Source organism: Clupea harengus, chromosome 22 (genome assembly GCF_900700415.2).
Source record: "Clupea harengus chromosome 22, Ch_v2.0.2, whole genome shotgun sequence".
NCBI lineage: Eukaryota > Metazoa > Chordata > Actinopteri > Clupeiformes > Clupeidae > Clupea > Clupea harengus.
This window is the reverse complement of record NC_045173.1, coordinates 2,348,705-2,371,726: the sequence shown is the minus strand read 5'-3', so window position 1 is coordinate 2,371,726 and position 23,022 is coordinate 2,348,705. Positions and strand designations below refer to the sequence as shown.

General features: G+C 47.3%; 1 protein-coding gene across 1 annotated transcript; it reads right to left on the bottom strand.

Annotated features, from left to right (window-relative positions):
- Positions 1 to 23: 23 nt before the first annotated feature.
- ecpas (Ecm29 proteasome adaptor and scaffold) lies at positions 24 to 23,022 on the bottom strand. The gene is given in 48 exon segments (XM_031560431.2): positions 24 to 1,250; positions 1,386 to 1,457; positions 1,567 to 1,655; positions 2,283 to 2,388; positions 2,563 to 2,710; positions 3,137 to 3,329; positions 3,757 to 4,012; positions 4,160 to 4,351; positions 4,735 to 4,801; positions 4,907 to 4,998; positions 6,433 to 6,499; positions 6,587 to 6,676; positions 6,984 to 7,049; positions 7,168 to 7,318; positions 7,456 to 7,525; positions 7,528 to 7,573; positions 7,696 to 7,743; positions 7,930 to 8,035; positions 8,146 to 8,225; positions 8,328 to 8,495; positions 8,670 to 8,787; positions 8,924 to 8,992; positions 9,075 to 9,189; positions 9,335 to 9,389; positions 9,524 to 9,669; positions 9,867 to 9,990; positions 10,366 to 10,467; positions 10,647 to 10,819; positions 11,036 to 11,204; positions 11,425 to 11,559; positions 11,781 to 11,872; positions 12,270 to 12,477; positions 12,862 to 12,942; positions 13,290 to 13,416; positions 15,142 to 15,245; positions 16,291 to 16,413; positions 17,548 to 17,614; positions 17,781 to 17,830; positions 18,212 to 18,287; positions 18,505 to 18,590; positions 19,038 to 19,157; positions 19,299 to 19,377; positions 19,585 to 19,724; positions 19,839 to 20,028; positions 20,569 to 20,715; positions 21,373 to 21,608; positions 21,801 to 21,931; positions 22,871 to 23,022. Coding segments are annotated over 48 exon segments (5,532 nt in total). The 5' UTR covers positions 22,893 to 23,022; the 3' UTR covers positions 24 to 1,110.

Sequence of the window (23,022 nt, the reverse complement as noted above, 5' to 3'; positions counted from 1 at the left end):
AATAAAAGAGCACACTGTGACAATTTCTCACAATGAAGAGTTTTATTGTTTTCATTTTAAGGGACAATTTATATTTGGGCAAACCCCAAAGGTGCATGCCTCCCACCAGATCTTCAGTCGAACCTATTCATTACACTTTCTGAAAATAGACGTCACACCTGGAGCCATGCAAACGTGAGATTATCTATTCAAATGCCACGCCAAGCGCTTCAGTAAGTTAAAAGCATCTGTTCAATTCAAAACCTTCCCCAGCCTTGATATTGGCTCTCTTCTTTTTAATGTGACTTACCCCCCACACTGTTACATGACAGCTTCATCAATAACAGCCGTTTACAAACAGCCACGTAATGAAGGTTTGGAAATATACTTGTGAAATCCAGTGTATGGTCAGCTCTCTATCTGTTCTGTAAAAAGGCCTCTCTAAAACTTTTTTAAGTCCCTTTGAATTGGTGTCCATTTGGACAACACCCTGTCCTGCCTTGCCCCTCCTCTTTCTCTCGTCTGCATCAGTGTGATGCAGCAGTAGCAGTAGAGGTCACTGCAGGCAGCACAAAGGCCAGCCAGCACAGAGACCAGAGCGCCCAGCTGAGCAGAGATCCCACAACACACACACACACACACACGCTTCCCATGAGGATAGACCTTCTGATCCATAGCCAAACATTAATAAGATTAATAATAATGACAATTAATTCATAATACAAAATGTAGTCCCCCTGGCTTCAGAGAAACACAATGCTCTTTCGCACAGGGTTAAGAGGGCTAACAAACTTGGGAGCTGTTTAGACCACTGCAAATCACAAACGGAGAAACAGTCAGTGAGCCCACTGACTTGAGCAGTCCAAAATGTCCAGTATGGTTTCTGGGCAAAAGAGGTGGGGAAAAGACTACAACAGAGGATAGGATGGATTATCACGTGTTTTGAGCTGAAAATGCTTCTGATCACTGTGGAAATATGTAAAGGTAGAAGGTGTAGGTGTAGGTGTAGGTGTGTGTGTGTGTGTGTGTGTGTGTGTGTGTGTGTGTGTGTGGTGTGTGTGTAGCGATGGCCCTCTGGGATTTCATGAGTGGCTCAGGAGCATGTGCTGGCGGTGTAGAAACTTCCAGAACTCAGGTTTGGCCCTGAATGTTCCGGCGAAGCTCCTGTGCTTTCTCCCGTAACTCAGGACGACTGTCCATCTCCATGGTGGCCAGTGACCGTTGCAGCTGACCACGGCTCTTCTCGGACATAGACTCCCACTGGCCACTCTCTGAAACACACACACAAACACTGGCGTCTTATAAAGAGATATACACATACACACGGTGCCATTGACAAGTCTGTGTATCGCACTCACTCACTCACTCACGCACGCACTCTCACACACACACACTCACACACTCACCGGTGATCTTTTTAACAAGCAGTTCCACAACGGTCAAGGCCTCAGACCTCACAGAGGAGTAACTCTTGTTTTCTGAGGAAACAAAAAAGTATTGAACGATTTTAGAACCCGGCGGGAAAAGGTACACGCAGGGTGAAGTCACAATGATTTGAGTTTTTTTGGAAATGTCAATCTTTTGTACCGAGGGGACAGGAAAGCGCCATTGAGGTCTCAGACAACATCTGAGACAAGACAGTGAAGTCTTGATGGTCGTTCTCCAACAACAATAACCTGCAAACAGACAGAAGCAAACATAGACATGACTAAAATGAAAGCTAAAACACATACAGACGACTAGACAGATGTCTACACATGTGGAGACCTAACAGCTTCACAAATCAGTCACTTTCCTTTTACAACCCAAGACAAACATGTATCTATCAGCTATCATCTCACAAATGAATTTGCAAATGTCTATTTGCCAACGCGATCATCATTAATAAAATCAAAAACACGGCATTCGACAACGTTTGAGATCAGACAGGAAGCACATAGCGCTGCTCGGCTCAGAGTTGCTCTCGGCCAGTTTTGACATTCCAACTGAAAACTATGGAAACAATTTAGTCATTCTTTCTTGCTCACATCGCATGCTGTTCGGACAGAATGTAACACTAATGAAAACCCTACTGTAAGGATGAGGACCATCGAGTTGTGTAGCTGGGAATGAATAACTGGTGTGTGTGTGTGTGTTTGTGTGTGCACGCGCATGTGCACGTACCCTTTAAAGAATGAATAACGTATGTGTGTGCATATGTGCACGCACCCTTTAAAGAATGAATAACTGGTGTGTGTGTGTGTGTGTGTGTGTGTGTGTGTGTGTGTGTGTGCGTGTGCGTGTGCGTGTGCGTGTGCACGTACCCTTTAAAGAAGGCCTTCATCGCCTGCAGCACCCCTAGCTGCACCTTCCAGGTACTGAGCTGCAGCCGCTCACACATCAGTGCACACACCTCGAGTTGATACTGACCTTTAACACAAATATACATGACGTGACGTGATGTGATGTGACAAGCACACATTTATAGACATACAAGGCAACCTCGACAGACTTCTGTGGCTTTGGGCTTTAAATGACACTGAGGCGTAACAGGGTTGTACAGACACACACACACACACACACACACTGCCTCCCCACTCTTACCCTGCGTCTGTGGGTTCCGTGGCCAGGCTTTGCCCACGGTGTCAAACGCACAGAGGAGCGACTCCATCTGCAGCTCTCGCTGCTTCTCATCGTCGTCATCATCATCCTCATTATTTCTCCTCTTAGATAACGCACCCGCTGGTCGATTCTAGCCAATGACAAAACATCTTAAAACCAAACACCCACAATGCACCAGGAGACCAGAAAATCCACTTGTGAATAGTAATCCATTTTTACAATGAGTTTACATTTAGTCATTTAGCAGACGCTTTTATCCAAAGGGACTTACATATGTGCAACTTACAATGTATACACATTTTACATTTTTTACATTTACACTGATGGCACACTGCACATCAGGAGCAATTAGGGGTTCAGTGTCTTGCTCAAGGACGCTTCGACAGGGAATCGAACTAGCAACCTTCTGATTACTAAACGACTTCTCTACCACTGTACCGCTGTCGCCCCAATGAGTTTATAAATGGTTTTCTTTAGAGATCCATCATGGCAGTGTGGCATGTGTGTGTGTGTGTGTGTGTGCAAGTAGAATGTGTGGTGGGGGGGGATTTGGTACCTTTTTGATGATGGGGAAGACAATCAGGCTGAGCTCAGTGAAGCGGTCAGTCTGTGTGGCCTCCAGGATTTCTCCAGTGGCACGCAGAGCGGCCAGTTTGTAGACCATGCTCTCCTTACGACTCTCACGCAGCACACACTCCACCAGCTCGTTCACACTCGGCTGGCCAGCCACAGGCTTCTGGAGCTCACCACTACACACACACACACACACACACACACACAGATCAACAAAGATTCACATGTACGTGCACAAAGTGACTTATGTCTGGCTCATTTCTGTGAGTGTGTGTATGTGTGATGACGCTGTGTGTGTGTATGTGTGATGACGCTGTGTGTGTGTGTGTGTGGACGCTGTGTGTGTGTGTGTGTGTGTGGACGCTGTGTGTGTGTGTGTGTGTGTGTGTGTGTGTGTGTGTGGACGATGTGTGTGTGTGTGTGTGTGTGTGTGGACGATGTGTGTGTGTGTGTGTGTGTGTGTGTGTGTGTGTGTTTGTGTGATGACGCTGTGTGTGTGTATGATGGCGCTGTGTGTGTGTGTTTGGTTGTGTGTGTGTGTGTGTGTGTGTGTGAGTGTGTGATGACGCTGTGTGTGTGTGTGGACGCTGTGTGTGTGCTCACCTGCATTTGGTCACCACTGATGCTATGGCCTTCAGGAGCTCCTCTTTCCCGGCCCAGGTGCGGCCAGCCAGCCCCTGCATCAGAGCAGTCAGAATCATGCCCAGATGGGGTGCAACCAACGACCCCGTCTGCTGCTTGGCAACCGTTGCCATGGCTGCAGCACCCTGTGCCTTCATCTTCCATGACTGGGACTGTAAGGCCTTTTGAGTAATAGCTATGAGCTCAGTCATGTACAGCCTGATGCCACCAAAACTGCCTGTCAATTAATCAGTGGGGGAAAGAAATTAATTGGAATGTCTCATTACCAATTTAATTAAAAGAAGAACAAAAAAAACAAAGTGATTAATGGCTTCTTTTGAGCGCATGGGTTGATTTCTGCAGTGAGCCCTGGCGTCTCCCGTACCTGGCACATGGTCCTGCCACACCTCGCCCCACAGGCTGGCAGGGCTGTTCTCAGTCTGGTCCTCCTCCGTCACCTGGTGCATGCCCAGGAAGGCCAGGGGCAGAGCCAGCCCTGCGTGGCGCTTCAACACATCCGGACTGTAGTGGCTGATGGAGTGGATGGTCAGGCAGCAGGACGACTTATACACCGGCTCTGAGAGAGAGAGAGAGAGAGAGAGAGAGAGAGAGAGAGAGAGAGAGAGAGAGAGAGAGAGAGAGAGAGAGAGAGAAAGAAAGAAAGAAAGAAAGAGAGAGAGAGAGAGAGAGAGACAGAGAGAAAGAAAGAAAGAGAGAGAGCAGAAAAATTATGTACTTCACAGACTGCATTGAGGACTGGCGTTAAAAATTACTTAAGTGGAGAGGTGGACATCCCCCTGGTTAATAAATAACTGGATACAATTATGTTTAAATCTTTCTATACGAAAGCCATCAGAAGAAATCCCAATCATTTCAGCCTGGTTTGAAACTCCTGTAACAGCACTTAGCAGGTAGGATTGTGAATGAGTATTGTGTAAAAGACCGAGGCCTCCAGCCTACCTTCCTTCTCTAGGTACCAGGTGTTGAGCTTCTGCAGCAGCTTCTCAATGCTGCTGTCCTTCGCTGTCTGTCAGAGACAATGTCACACAGACCCAGACAGACAATTATTCACGGATACTGAGAATACCAAACTTGCACACACATATAGTGCTGGATCTGCATTGACACTCACCCTGACCAGGTGTCCTATAGCACAGGCGAAGGCTTTCTGTACCACACTACTGCGATCATGGATCCCATTCAACAGAGCGGCCATCAGCTTACCTACACGCACAGACATGACCAAATAAAATGAAAAATTACAAGTGTAATTATGATGAAAGGCGTGTGTATGTTTGTTTGTGTGTGTGTGTGTGTGTGTGGGCTGGGACTGGCAATCTGGCCAGATGGCAGATAAGGCCACCACCACTGGGTAAAAAACAATTGTGGGGGGAAAAAAGTTGACTTACCGGTTCTAACCTGATGTTAGAACAGCCCATCTGACTGGGTGTCCCACGGTCCCAAACAGGCTAACATGACTGGGTGTCCCAAACAGGCTAACATGACTGGGTGTCCCAAACAGGCTAATATGACTGGGCGTCCCACGGTCCCAAACAGGCTAATATGACTGGGTGTCCCAAACATGCTAATATGACTGGGTGTCCCACGGTCCCAAACAGGCTAATATGACTGGGTGTCCCAAACAGGCTAATATGACTGGGCGTCCCAAACAGGCTAATATGACTGGGCGTCCCAAACAGGCTAATATGACTGGGTGTCCCAAACAGGCTAATATGACTGGGTGTCCCAAACAGGCTAATATGACTGGGTGTCCCAAACAGGCTAATATGACTGGGTGTCCCACGGTCCCAAACAGGCTAATATGACTGGGCGTCCCACGGTCCCAAACAGGCTAATATGACTGGGTGTCCCAAACATGCTAATATGACTGGGTGTCCCAAACAGGCTAATATGACTGGGCGTCCCACGGTCCCAAACAGGCTAATATGACTGGGTGTCCCAAACATGCTAATATGACTGGGTGTCCCACGGTCCCAAACAGGCTAATATGACTGGGCGTCCCACGGTCCCAAACAGGCTAATATGACTGGGCGTCCCAAACAGGCTAATATGACTGGGCGTCCCAAACAGGCTAATATGACTGGGTGTCCCAAACAGGCTAATATGACTGGGTGTCCCAAACAGGCTAATATGACTGGGTGTCCCACGGTCCCAAACAGGCTAATATGACTGGGCGTCCCAAACATGCTAATATGACTGGGTGTCCCAAACAGGCTAATATGACTGGGTGTCCCAAACAGGCTAATATGACTGGGTGTCCCAAACAGGCTAATATGACTGGGTGTCCCAAACAGGCTAATATGACTGGGTGTCCCACGGTCCCAAACAGGCTAACTACTATTCAGGAAGTGCAGAGGTGCTACTGTCGTGACCTTCCCCTTCCTGATTGCTGTGTAGGGCAGGGGCAGGAAGAGGAGGTCACAGCCAATGCAAGAATGCCATGGCAACAGTGGCACTGCCAAATGAATGTCTATTGCTTAGTCTATATGTTATAAATAGCCTGATACTGCGGTGCATACGTTGGGCAAAAATTGGGCCAATCCCGATGAAAATTGCCAGGGCTGAATTTTGGTCCCAGTCCCACCCTCTGTGTGTGTGTGTGTGTGTGTGTGTGTGTGTGTGTGTGTGTGTGTTTACCAGAGTATGGGGTGAGATCCTGAGGGCACTGGACAGTTAGAGACATGATGACACTGGCACAGCCTCCCTGTAAGAACAAACCAATCAAAGCAAACATCAGTGACTGACAGCTTGAAGCAGGTGGAGACCTGGAGACGACGGCAGGACGCCTCACCTTGGTGCCCAGGCCCACGCCACTCTTCAGCAGGTCACACAGCTTAGGCACCAGCTCCCCCAGGACAGGGGCGTCTAGGTGCTGCAAGCACTGGAACACAAAACACACATAGTTTCATTTGGAATCACCCAAACCATAACAACGTTTAAGTATTGTTTTTGAATTTAACATTATTGATCATTTTTTTTTTATGTAATATTATTGGTTACATCCATCCCATAATGACTGTTATTCAGTGGTGGCACATTGAATAAACATGTTATACTTCACATGTGATAACCACATATATCAGAACCACTATTACATCAAACCATAAAAAGGTCATGGGATGGTGGAACTCCGTAAGAACATTAGCATGAGGAGTGAAACAAACAGGGATGATGGAACTCAGTGTTACCATGTTGACCGTCTCCATCATGGGGGAAGATTTGGCTGCACTCAGCCTAGCAGCATCCATGGCACTCTACACAGGAGAAAGAACACATTACCCTAAAACCTCTGATCAATGGCGGAGAGCGAGAGTGCTTGTGAGAGCGAGAGTGTGTGTGAGAGCGAGTGTGTGTGAATGAAAGAGTGTGTACCTTTTCCTGGTCGGTGGCCCTGAGGCTCAGGTAGTTGAGCACCTGTGGCTCCAGCACGCTCAAAGCCTCCAGCAGAGCAGGGATCACACGAGCCGCATGCGGCTTAAGGCGGCTCCCTGCGGTCTTACTGACCTTCACCAGCGTCTGGATACTAACACACACACACACACACACACACACACACACACACACACACACACACACACACACACATATAGCAAGTGATGGATTGTACTAACAGATTAACAAGCAATTCCAATTTGGCATGTGTATGAAGTGCTCTTTTACCTGAGAGCGCGCACCTCCGTCACATTGCTCACTATGCCCTTCTCCAACAGGGTGGGCAGCAACACGGCTACGTCCTCTGAGCCACAGCTCCAGATGACTCACACACACGGACACACACCTGCGGGGGCACACACACACACACACACACACACACACACAGAGAGAGAGGTTCTGCTCGGATGCTCAGTTCACTGTGTGTGAGTATACAGACAGACAGACGGGCACAGAGACCTCACCCACCTTACTGAGGGTTTTTAAAGCCAAATCAGCAGCCTTCCGCACGGACTCCTGCCACACAAGAGAGAGATGCATACACTAGTTTAACCTTCTTATACAACAAATTATTGTATTAGACAGTTATACGTACATATACACACATAATTCATATATGGACAATTCAATAATCTACAGTGACTGAAAAAATATAAAAAAAGGCAAGGCATGCAAAAAAAACGCAAGCTGAAGAAGTCGTACTTTAATGTCATCCAAGACTCTGAACAGGGTCTCCCAGATCTCTGCCAAGTACTCGATGAGGTCCTCAGCCTGGCGCCCACGGATGAGATCATTCAGAGCCAGACAGCTGGAAGACGAGACACCAGAGGTCAGGGCAATGAGCCACACTACGACACCTAACAGGTACTGCACCAATGCCAATCCCCATTAGTCATGCCTGTCTAAGTGTACAGGTACCTGGACTCTCTGACTCTCCACAAGTTACTGGTGAGGTTTGAGATGACGTCCTGCAGAATCTCCTTCACATATTTATCAACCTGCAATAAACAAGATCTCAATCAGAAGATTAAGTCACATCGTTTAGGACATTTCAGGTGTTTGTTTTGAGGTGCGTGTCGGAGAGATGGAGGGCTGCGTACGGTGGTCTTGTCGGTGACGAGCGCGTCCCAGATGCTGGTCATGGCCTGGCGGATGCCCACGTTGGGGTCAAACTGGTACCTGTAGAGGCGTGGCACCAGCTGGGGCAGGAAGGGGGCCAGCTGCTCTCCTGCCTTGGCAGCGATGATGTTGAAGCCGAACGCTGCTCCCTGAGAAGAGACACACAGACAGGAGTGAGATCTGCTCCTTTTGCATCGGCTCACAGGGACTCGCCCAGTGAGATATCCGAGACCTTCGTGGAACACCATAATGAAATCTAAATATAGAAGCCTTGTGGTCGTTCCTGATTAGAACACCTTTAGTACACTCTAGGCAGAGACTACCTTTCTGGAATTCCACATGGCGTGGTGATTGGCCAGGTTCATGAACTTGTAGACGAGGTCGGGCTGGTTGAGATCACTTGCCAGTGAGCACAGCTCCTTGTAGGTGGTGAGACCGTGTCTGAGGATACAGAAAAGCTGTGATTCACACACCAAACACACCAAAACATGAAACGTTCAAAGCGCTTTGATGATGAATTGATCAACTAAGTCTCAGAAACACTCCCACACACACACACACTCCCACACACACTCACCCGTCTGGTGCCTTTCCCAGAGCCTCTCCCTGGAAGACCTCTGTGTCCTCAGAGACAGTCTGCTTGGCTCTGTGGAGGTTCAGCGGGATTACAAGCATGCACACAAAAATTCACATTTACACAAACACAGAGAAGTATACTGGCATCTCACCTTTTCCCAGTCATCAGTGTCTCCACCAGTGTGGACACCAGCTCTTGCTGATCCTGTTCTCCACCAAGTTCATACACCAGCCCCAAGCCTTTAGAGGCCACATCCTGACTCAGCTCTAATAAACACACACACACACACACACACACACGCACACACACGCACACACACGCACACACACAATCACCACACAAACCATCATCACCAACTTTCAGTGAGAGAGTGACTTGAGCAGTATAAGCCTGTAAGAACACACAACTCACCATCAGGGTCTGACAGCACAGAGATGAAGGCGGTCTGGATGTCCTTCAAGTGAGACTGGTAGGGCACAGATGATTACATGCGGCAACTGGATTTAAACACGCTTAATTAACACATTCTTCACGACACGCATGCTATTTTCATGGCACTATGAACACTATGAAGTGGGCTGTATTTCTAATTAGGCACACCTTAATCTCTTTGTGTTGGCTGAGCTTCCTGACCAGGGACAGCAGCCAGATGCAGGCAGCCTGGCGCACGTGTGGGTTGGCACTGCCCACAGACTTGGACAGGATGGAGTTCAGGACCCATGGAACCACATCGTTACACTTCATATCTGTGTGCATGGGCAAGAAAGAACAGAAGAGTCAAAAAAACTATAAAAAAAAAAGAAAAAAAGAGGAAGAAGTAAAGAGAGAAAAACAGAAACATGGAGAATTCCCTCAAAAACATGATTTGCTCCATTTTAAATGCAGGAAAACAACCTTCTCACACAACACACACACACACACACACACACACACACACACGTACTGTCGAGTGGCTGGTATTCCTCCTCTGTGCAGGTCCAGGCGTCGCGGGCGGCTCTTGAGCTGGTTCCTATGGCAGCGCTGGTGATGGCCTCTGCCACTGTAAACTGCAGCTCCACCTGCTTTGCCTGGAGACAGTTGGATTCATTACAAAAACAACTCAACTATTTTTACTTTTAGTTTACTTTGCTTACTTTAGCCAGTTAACATCTAGCCTTCCTCCATTTGAACATTTTTGTTTGTCACAGGCTGGTTTCAACCATCATTGCTAGTACATAAGTCAGGCCAATCAGCACAGTGCCAGAAATGGACAAATATGAAATCAGTTTTCTACAAGGCTAAATTTGACAGAGTAACGCACATCAAAATGAATGAGAATGCCAATACGTTCACTAATACGTTGAAGAATTGACATAGTATTGCAGCGGTATTTAGTAGTATGTAGTGTTTTCAGCTTGGTATGTCCAGCAACATCAACCATTACAAGCATTAAGCTCCTCTACCTCCACTGAGTCCAGGAGACCCTGCAGCAGCTTCTTCTGATGGGGGAAGTCTCCGTCTCCCACTGGCAGATAGCCCAAAGTCTGCACTGCACGCTCCTTCATCTAATAACACACACACACACACACACACACACACACACACACACACACAGCTTTACAACATGTTAACAATCTGATATTCTATTAGCTACACAGTCTAGTTAAGCTCAACCCTAAAAGCTAACATTAAAGAGAGCTATGAGGACGGCGATGGGCAGTGAGATCTGGGTGGGGAGCCATACCTTTGTGCTCTCCTTCCCGGAGGGCAGGCGCGCCAGCAGGTTATCCACCAGGTTGAGTTTGGTGAAGCCCTCGCCCTCAGCGGGGATCAGCAGCACCCCGTTACGGCCCACCTCCCCCAGGGCCGTCACCGCTGCCACCGCCAGCAACGGAGAGCTGCTGTCCATGAAGGAACCTGGGACAACCAACCATAACTCATTATCATTCTCCACAGAAGATCAGGGCATTTCTCTGGAACAGACTATTGACCACTCTCCCACTGACTCTAATTTACATTTAAATGAAGCATATATCAAGCATTCGAAAGGTCTAAACTGCAATGCTCAGGCATATCATTGTTGTGCAAAGGTAGAAACAACTACTGACAGAGTGCAAGCAACAGGCAGCATACCAATGGTTTTGGTGGCCCTGGCGATGAGCTCGTCATCTTCAGCAGGTGTGGCAGCCATGAGCTGTTGTTGATTGGGTGTGTTGCCAGACTTCGGGTGGCGCTTCCTGCTCATGTACCTGCTGACCATGAAGCCAAGAGCCAAGATGGCGGCATGCTGAGCCTCTGGGCTCTACAGTGGCAGATACAATGTAGAAAAGAAACTTTAGAGCTTAGAAATCAACCATGCTAATACCGACAACACTCTACAAGTGCATATTGTGTATCAAATCATGAGAAGGCAAAAGAGCAAAATCATAAACATTAATGTTTACATTAACATCTTGGCAAGTTTGTGAAGTACAATAATTCAAATATGTTCTAAGTTTGTACTACTTGAAGTGAATACTGACGTGGGTATCCTTGGTAATCTTGACCAGGTTCTGGACGGCGTTTTTGAGCTCGTTGCCAGACATGGTGGAGATGACCACTGCATAAAGCTGAGCCGCCAGCTCTCTCATGTCCTCCTTACTGCTGTTCATCATACCCTACAGCACAGCAGTGCATTTAACAACCCATCACAAACACAAAACCCAAAGATTCAACAGTGGAGAACAACTAACCCTACAAGCAAAATTCAATAGAGTGGTGATTCTAACATAAAGGCACAGTATTCACAAAGACTCATGTCAGTCATAGTGTTAACACTATGAAGAACAACACAGGGGATTTCATATGAGACTTAACAAGGATTAAAAAAATGAATTACCCGGATCCAGTCGATTCTGTCGATGAATTTGGGGGCGAGTTTGTGAGGGCAGACAGAGACCACCTCCAGCAGGCAGTACATCACAGGAATGGCTGCAGGGAGGAGTTGTGTTAGCGCCATGGCCTCGTTTCTAACTTCTGATTACATCTATGTACTTCAGGGGACAACCTTAACAACCCAGGCTTCTTTATACTAGTATTACTTCTGGAAGAGTTCTGGAACATTTGATATGGTTTTGTATAGATACATTTTATATAGAGGTTATCATATAAGAAAACCAAAAGTAAACTAAACAAAAATACCTCATATCCTTCAGAGACTCAGAACTCTTCAAAGTGTCTTATATGGAAAGACAAGGTCATGACATTATAAAATAGTGAGGATTGTTGTCGTTCCTCATGCAACCCAGTCAACTATCCCAGAAGATGTCTGCTGGTAGCTATGGCAACCCCCTCCTCCTCTCACTCCCTCTCCCTCCTCTTCTCTCACCTCCGACAGCCGTCAGCAGCTGCTGCAGAAGATCCATGTAGACCTGCACAGGATTGGCCTCGTCTCCTTTGGGGGCCGGCTCGGCCGAGATCAGGGACAGGATGTAGCGTCCGATGGCAGGAGCGTCATCCTGCATGTCCACCATGTTCTGGGAGACTGCTGTGGCCCCAGCGCTGTGAGCCAAACACATCCGCAGATACATCATGATCTATGGGAGGGACAGAGAGAGAGACTGAGATTACAAACACATCCACAGATACATCATGATCTAAGGGAGAGACAGAGAGAGAGACTGAGATTACAAACACATCTGCAGATACATCATGATCTGAGGGAGGGACAGAGAGAGAGAGAGAGAGAGAGAGAGAGAGAGAGAGAGAGAGAGAGAGAGAGAGAGAGAGAGAGAGAGAGAGAGAGAGAGACAAATAAGGTCATCAACTGACTGTGAACTAATAATAAACACAAGTGGTCATGTTGTCCATGCACAACAGGTGAAGCAGACAGAGAAGTGAACTGGTTAAAAACTCCAAAATGCCGTAAGGAGATCATTATGATCGATCAGTATGGTAGTAGGTAGTAGCATAATCATTACCTCTTCAAATGCTGAGGGGTTGAAGGGCAGAGCTGTGGTTCCCACGATGTATTTGTCAGGAGTTTTCAGCCTCTGTGCAGCCTGCCAGGCAGATAAACAGACATGAAATATACACTGGTATTGACTCAAACATCACTACATTAACTGCCAGGCAGATGAACAGACATGAAATATACACCAATACTGACTCAAACATCACTACATTAACTGCCAGGCAGATAAACAGACATGAAATATACACTAATACTGACTCAAACATCACTACATTAACTGCCAGGCAGATAAACAGGCATGAAATATACACTAATACTGACTCAAACATCACTACATTAACTGCCAGGCAGATGAACAGGCATGAAATATACACTAATACTGACTCAAACAGCACTACATTAATCTCATCATCACAGTGTGTGCGCGTCCCTCACCTTCTCATGGATGTAGCGCACCATCTCAGGGAAGGAGGGCACGGGGGGTTTGGCCCCCTCCTTCTCAGAGCGCTCGTGCGGGACAGCCCTCAAGACACGCTGGGCCTCACCATGCACCTCCTCACGCCTGGACACACACACACAGACACACACACACACACACACACACACAGACACACACACACACACACACAGACACACACACACACACACAGAGACACACACACAGACACACAAGCATTCTGGGGTTTATTGCATGACTATAACCACTCAAATACCACAGCATCTGGCAGCACCTATCCAATGACACATTTACAGCAGTTTCTGTATGTGTATGAGTGTGTGTATGTGTGTGTGTGTGTGTGTAGGAGTATGTGCATGCGTGTGTGCATGCGTGTGTGCAGGAGTGTGTGTATGTGTGTGTGCATGCGTGTGTGCAGGAGTGTGTGCTTGCATGTGTGTGTAGGAGTGTGTGCATGCGTGTGTGTGTGTATGAGTGTGTGCTTGCATGTGTGTGTAGGAGTGTGTGCATGTGTGTGTAGGAGTGTGTGCTTGCATGTGTGTGTAGGAGTGTGTGTAGGAGTGTGTGCATGTGTGTGTAGGAGTGTGTGCTTGCATGTGTGTGCTTGCATGTGTGTGTAGGAGTGTGTGTAGGAGTGTGTGTATGAGTGTGTGTGTATGAGTGTGTGTGTATGAGTGTGTGTGTATGAGTGTGTGTGTATGAGTGTGTGCAGGAGTGTGTGCAGGAGTGTGTGCAGGAGTGTGTGCATGCGTGTGTGTGTATGAGTGTGTGCTTGCATGTGTGTGTAGGAGTGTGTGCATGTGTGTGTAGGAGTGTGTGCTTGCATGTGTGTGTAGGAGTGTGTGTAGGAGTGTGTGCATGTGTGTGTAGGAGTGTGTGCTTGCATGTGTGTGCTTGCATGTGTGTGTAGGAGTGTGTGTAGGAGTGTGTGTGTATGAGTGTGTGTGTATGAGTGTGTGTGTATGAGTGTGTGTGTATGAGTGTGTGTGTATGAGTGTGTGTGTATGAGTGTGTGCAGGAGTGTGTGCAGGAGTGTGTGCAGGAGTGTGTGCATGCGTGTGTGTGTAGGAGTGTGTGCTTGCATGTGTGTGTAGGAGTGTGTGTATGAGTGTGTGCATGTGTGTGTAGGAGTGTGTGCTTGCATGTGTGTGCTTGCATGTGTGTGTATGAGTGTGTGCTTGCATGTGTGTGTAGGAGTGTGTGTAGGAGTGTGTGCATGTGTGTGTAGGAGTGTGTGCTTGCATGTGTGTGCTTGCATGTGTGTGTAGGAGTGTGTGTAGGAGTGTGTGTAGGAGTGTGTGTGTAAGTGTGTGTGTATGAGTGTGTAGGAGTGTGTGCTTGCATGTGTGTGCTTGCATGTGTGTGTAGGAGTGTGTGTATGAGTGTGTGTGTATGAGTGTGTGCTTGCATGTGTGTGTAGGAGTGTGTGCATGTGTGTGTAGGAGTGTGTGCTTGCATGTGTGTGCTTGCATGTGTGTGTAGGAGTGTGTGTAGGAGTGTGTGTGTAGGAGTGTGTGTGTGTGTGTATGAGTGTGTGTCCAGGAGTGTGTGTCCAGGAGTGTGTGTCCAGGAGTGTGTGTCCAGGAGTGTGTGCTTGCATGTGTGTGTAGGAGTGTGTGCATGCGTGTGTGTGTATGCGTGTGTGCGTGTGTGTAGGAGTGTGTGTGTATGAGTGTGTGCATGAGTGTGTGCATGTGTGTGTAGGAGTGTGTGTATGCTTGCTTGCGTGTGTATGCTTGCGTGTGTGTGTAGGAGTGTGTGTGTAGGAGTGTGTGCTTGCGTGTGTGTGTAGGAGTGTGTGTATGAGTGTGTGTATGAGTGAGTACTCACGGGTCTCCAGCAGCAAGCAGCAGCAGGTATCTGGAGGGCACGTGGTCCGAGGCGAACACGGTGCTGGCAAACTTCATGGCTACCTGCCTCACCTGCACCTCCGGCTGGAGCACAGAGAGCAGAGCTGTTAGCAGCCGTGACCACACACTGATACCTCCCTCACACAGCCCTGAGGTCTCAGAGGAGACAGAACCGTGACCACACACTGATACCTCCCTCACACAGCGCTGAGGTCTCAGAGGAGACAGAACCGTGACCACACACTGATGCCTCCCTCACACAGCCCTGAGGTCTCAGAGGAGACAGAACCGTGACCACACACTGATACCTCCCTCACACAGCGCTGAGCTCTCGGAGTAACAGAACCATGACCACACACTGATACCTCCCTCACACAGCGCTGAGCTCTCGGAGTAACAGAACCATGACCACACACTGATACCTCTGCACTGCATTGCTAGCCTGACGATGTCATACTCATAATTCTAGTCAGAATATGAGTCTGATACCGCTCCAATGGGCTGTGATTATGGGGCGTGTTTCAACCGAACCAGGAAAAAAAAATGCCTCTTCGCTCAATTGGATATATCTAGAACCAATCAGAGCAACGTAGTATGACCATAACGTAGACCATGGGGCCAGCTGATACATTACACTTTTACCGGATCCCGTAGGAAGGACGGCAAAAACATATTTTCGATCGACAAATGCCTTGATCGCGTTTCTCTGTTCCTCTTTCAAAATGAATGCACTGTCAATGTCTTCTAAAACAGACTCGAATCACCACATTTCAGCTCTCCAACGGCAGCCATGTTTGTTGAAAACGAATTAAACCCAAAAGCTCTTTGGTGACGTGGTTGATTACGTTACGGTTGATCATCTGTCCATCATCGTATAAAGCCCGCCTTGACAATTTGATTGGTACGGCAATGTCTGTCTGTCCGCAGATCATTTCTCCTCAATGGAGTAATGCCAGACCAAACTTCCCAACCAAAAAATTTGTGGGCGGGGCTAAGTTCGGTCTGGTATCCAGGCTACTGCATTGCACTAACAACAGGGAAATTCTATTCCAGAACGAATGTTTTCAAGTGTCATCCTGTGTTTATTGTGATCATTTTCTGCTTGCCAGTGTGCGTGTGTTTACAATACCTTGGCTATGTAGGCAGCCACCAGAGCCTCCATCAGATTGAGCAGCGCACCCTGAAGGTTAGCATAGGCGGCCACCATCATGGACAGTGCTTCCTGGATGGCAAGTCGCACATCTGCCTCTTCCTGTATTGCACAACAACAACAACAAAACGAACACAAAACCTCTCAGTTTCTAGAATATCAAGGTCATACATATGGTGTTGAATTAGTCTCCAAACTCGCACACATAAAAACCTACGCGTGCCCGTGATACGAGCGCACAGAAGATTATCCGCCAGTGGAAAACCACTCTTTGCCAGGGAGCATTTCTGCTCTGTGAGTGCACAGACCAGTATCTGAGGACGCTAAATGATCTTCCAGGTGCACAGATGCGCTCTCACAAGCATGGAGCTGTGACGAGGGCTCGCTCCACCCTCTGCTCAACGCTCGCCCCACGCTCTACGTCACGCTCACGAGTATTGTTCCGTGCGCTCGGATCACAGGCATGGTGTTTATGTGTGCAGTATTGTAGACTAATTAAAGCCATAAATATGTGTCATTTAATGCTGAAAGCTCATACGAGTCAGTCATTTATAAATCAGTCTGGTATAGTTAACAAATGTTAACAAACTGCTAAACGGGTACCTGGACCCATATTCACACAGCCATTTACCGTTATTTCTGCTGAATAAGACGCCCATTTAAAGCAAGTGAGCCAGTGTGTGTTTGTTATGCCACACTGGTCAACTACATACCTTACACATTGAGTGAGCCAGTGTGTGTGTGTTATGCCACACTGGTCAACTACATACCTTACACATTGAGTGAGCCAGTGTGTGTGTGTGTGTTATGCCACACTGGTCAACTACATACCTTACACATTGAGTGAGCCAGTGTGTGTGTGTGTGTGTTATGCCACACTGGTCAACTACATACCTTACACATTGAGTGAGCCAGTGTGTGTGTGTTATGCCACACAGGTCAACTACATACCTTACACATTGAGTGAGCCAGTGTGTGTGTGTTATGCCACACAGGTCAACTGCATACCTTACACATTGAGTGAGCCAGTGTGTGTGTGTTATGCCACACAGGTCAACTACATACCTTACACATTGAGTGAGCCAGTGTGTGTGTGTTATGCCACACTGGTCAACTACATACCTTACACATTGAGTGAGCCAGTGTGTGTTTGTTATGCCAGACTGGTCAACTACATACCTTACCCATTGAGTGAGCCAGTGTGTGTTTGTTATGCCAGACTGGTCAACTACATACCTTACACATTGACTCAAAGAACTGCTGCACCAGAGCGATGTCCTTCGTGAAGAGCTGGGGCATTCGACTACAAAAAACAACACACAACCAAGAAGGTTAATGAACTAAACTGTTCTCATGTAACTCATCTAAAACACATTTTGAGTCTCAGTGTGTTGAAATACAACATGAGAAAAGCTCAGAGCAGTCTCAGGAGTGACCAGAGTAACATGGAGAATTATGGAAACTAATACCTTGAGAGCTTCCCAACAGCCGAATATGCCACACACAGTAACTTGGGATCCTAGAAGACATGAAAACTGTCAGCAAACTACTTAGTAACACACACACACACACACACACACAGCTGGGTGGAGAGAGAGACAAGCATCCCAACCTCACCTCCTTGTACTCATTAATGAGCTTAGTGACACACACACACACACACACAGCTGGGTGGAGAGAGAGACAAGCATCCCAACCTCACCTCCTTGTACTCATTAATGAGCTTAGTGACACACACACACACACACACACACACACACACACACACACACACACAGCTGGGTGGAGAGAGAGACAAGCATCCCAACCTCACCTCCTTGTACTCATTAATGAGCTTAGTGACACACACACACACACACACACAGCTGGGTGGAGAGAGAGACAAGCATCCCAACCTCACCTCCTTGTACTCATTAATGAGCTTAGTGAGGCCATTCAGCAGCATCAGACCCAAAGGCTTATTAGTATCTGGACATCTGCGAGAGAGAGAGAGAGAGAGAGAGAGACTTTAAAAATCACCAGTTAAAACATGTCTCCCAGAGTTGTTAAGAAAGAAAGAAAGAAAGAAAGAAAGACTCAGAGAGAAAGAATGGATACTGCTTGTTTTTTACAGAGACTGGGTTTCCATATTTCTGCACAGCTTGAATGTTGATTCATGAAGAGAGACGAGCTCCAGAGAGAGACGCTACTTACACCATGCAGATGTGATGCACAAATTGCAGAGTTAGAGACAGCAGTTTATTATTGGTGTTCGCTCCAAACAGGCCGTCGTACACCACCTGCAGCAGGACACAAGAGAGGCAGTCAGATATTCAGTTATTAGCTCCAAACACCTACTGCTGTCCTGAACCAGTATGCCAGCTGAAAGGCTACTATTACTACCATGCAACAGCCAACACCAATGATGCATTGAACTAATGACGGCCCTCTCTGAGGCTGAAGAGTGCTAATTAGAGCATGCAGCTGGTGATCACACACACACTCACAGCTTTCACAGCCCTTAATGAATCTACCAATCGGATTCTGAAAAGTCCTCTACCTAAAAGCCATTCTCCCGCTAACTGCATGGTAAGGAATACGTTGAGCGCCCTTTCCACAAACCCACATTCAACCGTAGACGGTTGGTGCACTGACTGTTAATAGATGGGCACCAGGTTGAGGATTAGTGCCTGAAGTGGGCAGGGCAGGGCAGGGCAGGGCAGGGCAGACTGTGGAGACTCCCTCACCTGTATGTTGGCAGGGAAGCTCTCGGCTGCCAGGCGTGAGCGCAGGAGATGGGGCAGAATCTTCAGCTTCACCCTGGTGCTCACCGGCTCATGTTTCAGCTCCCGCTTCAGAGATGTTCCCTACACACACACACACACACACACACACACACACACACACACACACTTTAACAAAACTTGCTTGTACCCCCACTTAAACTACAACCCAAAAACACACTTCACTGATGTTAAGGTAAATGGAGCTCATCAGCATCACCCTACCTTGGTCTTGAGGGGAATGTCTCCCAGGTAGACTTTATACATCTTGTTGATGATGACAGGATTGTTCCAATCAATGATGCTGAAATGGATCACACAACACCTTATTGCTTCAGCCACTACCTTTAAACCGTTGCATTGTAAGATTGCAAAACACAAATACGACCTTCAACCTATTTCCAGCTCACACAGTGCATAACTTAGGCAGGTTAGATTGCCATTACTGTATCAATATGCAATCATGTTTATTCTGTCTCTATTCAGTGTGGGACAGAGTGAAGCCGGGTACCTCTGCTTGCTCTTAAGCTCAAGGTCTGCTGCCGTGGCAACGCCATGTCTAGTATCACTGGAGGCGACGACCAGATGAATCACCGTCTCAACTTCACACAGTTGTGCAGCCTCGATGAACTTCACAATTCCGAGCTTACACTGCCAATAAACAGAGATTTGACACAGACGTTAAAAGGCATTGTTCACACTAAAGTTAGCATTCAAAACTGGAAGCAGTCCCTCATCTGTGAAGACAGACGTCCCCATGTGTACCTGCTCCAGCTGCTCCGGGCTCCACTGGACCTCCCCGATCACCCGCTTCACTGCGTACACACTCATGCCGGGGGGCGGCTGGGGGAGACCCTGCCCGCCCGCTGGACCCCCTGGGCCTGCAGTGCCCGCCGCAGTCCCACTCTGGGGGGAGGGAGGAGATGGGCGGGAAGGGGGCTCATTCAACACAAACCTGTGGACGGGATCAGAATAAACCACACAATGACCAACATCACACACACACACACACACACACACACAATACTGATTCAGTAACTACCAATAGGGTGATCAGCAACCCAGAGCAAAGCTCCACTACAAGCATATAGTTGATAAATGGTAGCCCATGGCAGTGATCTGGAATACATTTCAGCGGTCTGAACCAGACCACCAGACCGTCAAACTCTTTGATAGTCCAATCAAAATCGTGTACTCCACAGAACCATAAAATAATGCTGGTTCGAACACAGTAAAAAAAAAAAACTGCCACTGGACGATGGAATCCCCAAAGCAGCAGTCAGGGACATATGACCTGGTAACATAGCAACACCTTGGTATGAGGAGGGTCTACACTAGTTTCACCTCTACATTTACAGTTCAAAGTTATTCAAAGTTGGTTGGGAATTGACACCCACTTGTTCTTCCGAGTGAGGTACTGACACTAGGAGTGGACCCTGGGTTAGTAATCAGGGTCTGTGGACTGTTCCTTCGCCACTTCCTGTTTGGTGCTTACCCGTAGGGCATGAGGAGGACGTCCAGCATGAACTCCAAGAGCAGGTGGGCGGTCTTTGGCTTCTCTGAGAGCTGGAAGGGCGAGGGCTTGGAGGGGTCTTTCGGGTACTTCATGTAGAAGAGAGTGGGGATCAGCAGGTGCATCAGACTACAGTGGGACCAAAAACAACATACATTTATACACAAGTGCTTTACGTACGCCAACATATAGCTGAATATATACGGCTCCAATGGCTCTGGCTCTAATATCTGGCTGATAGTCCACAGGCTCACTTGAGTGATGTGCTCAAATTGAATCTTTCGGGGAGATATGAGATGTTCAATACACAGCCACATCCCCCACTACGGAATCTAAATATTCTATAATAAGCACAGAGCAGCCACTTAGTAGACCAAATTATGCTTAAGATGAAGGATGTTTGGGAGAAACGAAGGAACCAAGACATCGATCAAGTCATGGGGCCCTAATTTCAACAGGCAATGAGCAAAGCAACAAAACATGGATCAAAGTCTGTTGCTCATGAACTAAAGCTATTGTGCAGTGTGTGGGAGCATTGCAAACCCATATTTGTGCTTAAGATCCTCCTCATGGTATTAAATTAGCTAAATTATTTTGTCAAGTCATTTTATTAGCTTTAGCTCATGTGTGGTGGACTTTGCTCGTTGCAAGATGCCCATCAATGAAACTAGGGCCCATGCGGTAAAGGGCTTCATTAGGGTGTTGTGCCCTCTGAACGTGTGTATGTGTTTGTGGGTGAGAGTGTGAATACATGTGAGTGTGAGATGAGTGTAGTCCTTGCCACACCTGTCCTGCTGTGGCTGTGGCTTGCCCTCCATGGCTGTCAGCAGGGTGGGGGCAAGTTCACACTGCTTGCTAGTCTCCAGCCGTGGGTAACCCATCTTGATGTAGATGATGGTGAAGTTGGTGACAAAGGAAGCTGCAGCAGGGTCCTGGTACTGCACTAGCAGCGTCTCTACTGGCAACTGGATCTTTGGCCGACTCTTGATGCGCTTGTTCAGGTGGACTAACAGCTCCATCACCTGGGTAAAGAATATACATGTGAGATTTACTGAAAGACAGATATAATTGAAGATGATAAGAGTTGAATTGAGTGGGGTGCTCTTGATTGAGATATGCACATCTAGTACTGTGAATGTACGATTTTGCTTTCCATTCCATTATGTTTGCCAGTATGCAGAGAGAGAGATCAGTCTAAGACCCCAATGCCACACCTTTTTCCTGACACCCTCCTGGACGCTGGAGAGTTTTAGGAGCACAGGCGGCAGGAACTTAGAGATGATGTCCTGCAGCTGCTCATCTGTCTCAGCATGGCCCAACCGCAGGAACACACGCTCCAGCTGGTCTAAACACACACACACACACACACACACACAAACGTTCAGCATACTTTGACATGTTCAAAACCTTTGACACACATAGTAGTCACTACAGAGATGATTTGCAAATCACTAAATAAAACGTATAGGGGTGGTTTACTAGAATCCTCTCTGGAACATTGCAGGAAGTAAAATGTCTGGCTGCCCAACAAGCTTCCATTGTACGCCAACGTCATATATAGTGGTATTGACTATAGCCAGGATGTAATATGCGTCAAAAATACATGCGGGCATACAATGCCAAGGAAGTTATCTGAGGCAACTAACTTACTAGCTAAACCTTAGCAGTGTTGGACCTCCATGCCAAGCATACCATTAACAAAAGGCAACACACCCATTTGACGTTCTTCGTTTAAGTCAGTATTGTGATTCAACTAAATATCATACACTTGAATATGATTACAGCCAAGCATAAAAAAATGTAACGTTAACCTTCATGTCCTGACGTTGTGTTAGCTGATTAGCTACAAGAATGCCGTTACATAGAAGTTTATACGTTAGCTGGCTATAAGCTAGGAAGCTAACTAGATATGGTACTAAATGTTTGCCTGCAGGTGTCAATAACTACGATTATTTTCAATGACCAAACATGACATTCACAAACAGAGTGTCGACAGCACTGGTCTGTTTCTTCATTGCAAACGCAAAAGGAAAGGCAAATCTATTCCTCATAAAAGTGTCTCCTGTCGTTACTTTCAATTCGCACCATGACTGGGCACTGGGCCTTAACCAGCCGGGCTCTGCGCTAGCGACATCAGCAAAGCAGATAACGTCAAAAGGAGTAGAGCTGCTGACACAATTGCTTGGATGGACCAAATATAGCTTAATCTATGTTTTTCTTCTGTGAAACGTCAATGAATGAACAGTACACACGATCATTACGAACCAGGCTGTTTCAAACTTACTGAGCTCGTCTTGTGCTGCCATGTTCGCTGAGAACTCGGGGACTATTCGTAATGTGCCACTCCTTTCATTCTCCAACCTTTTGGAGCTAGGGTAAGTTAGCCCGCTACCGTTAGCGCAAATCTTTGTTAGCGCTTTGCTAAGAAGCAGCTTC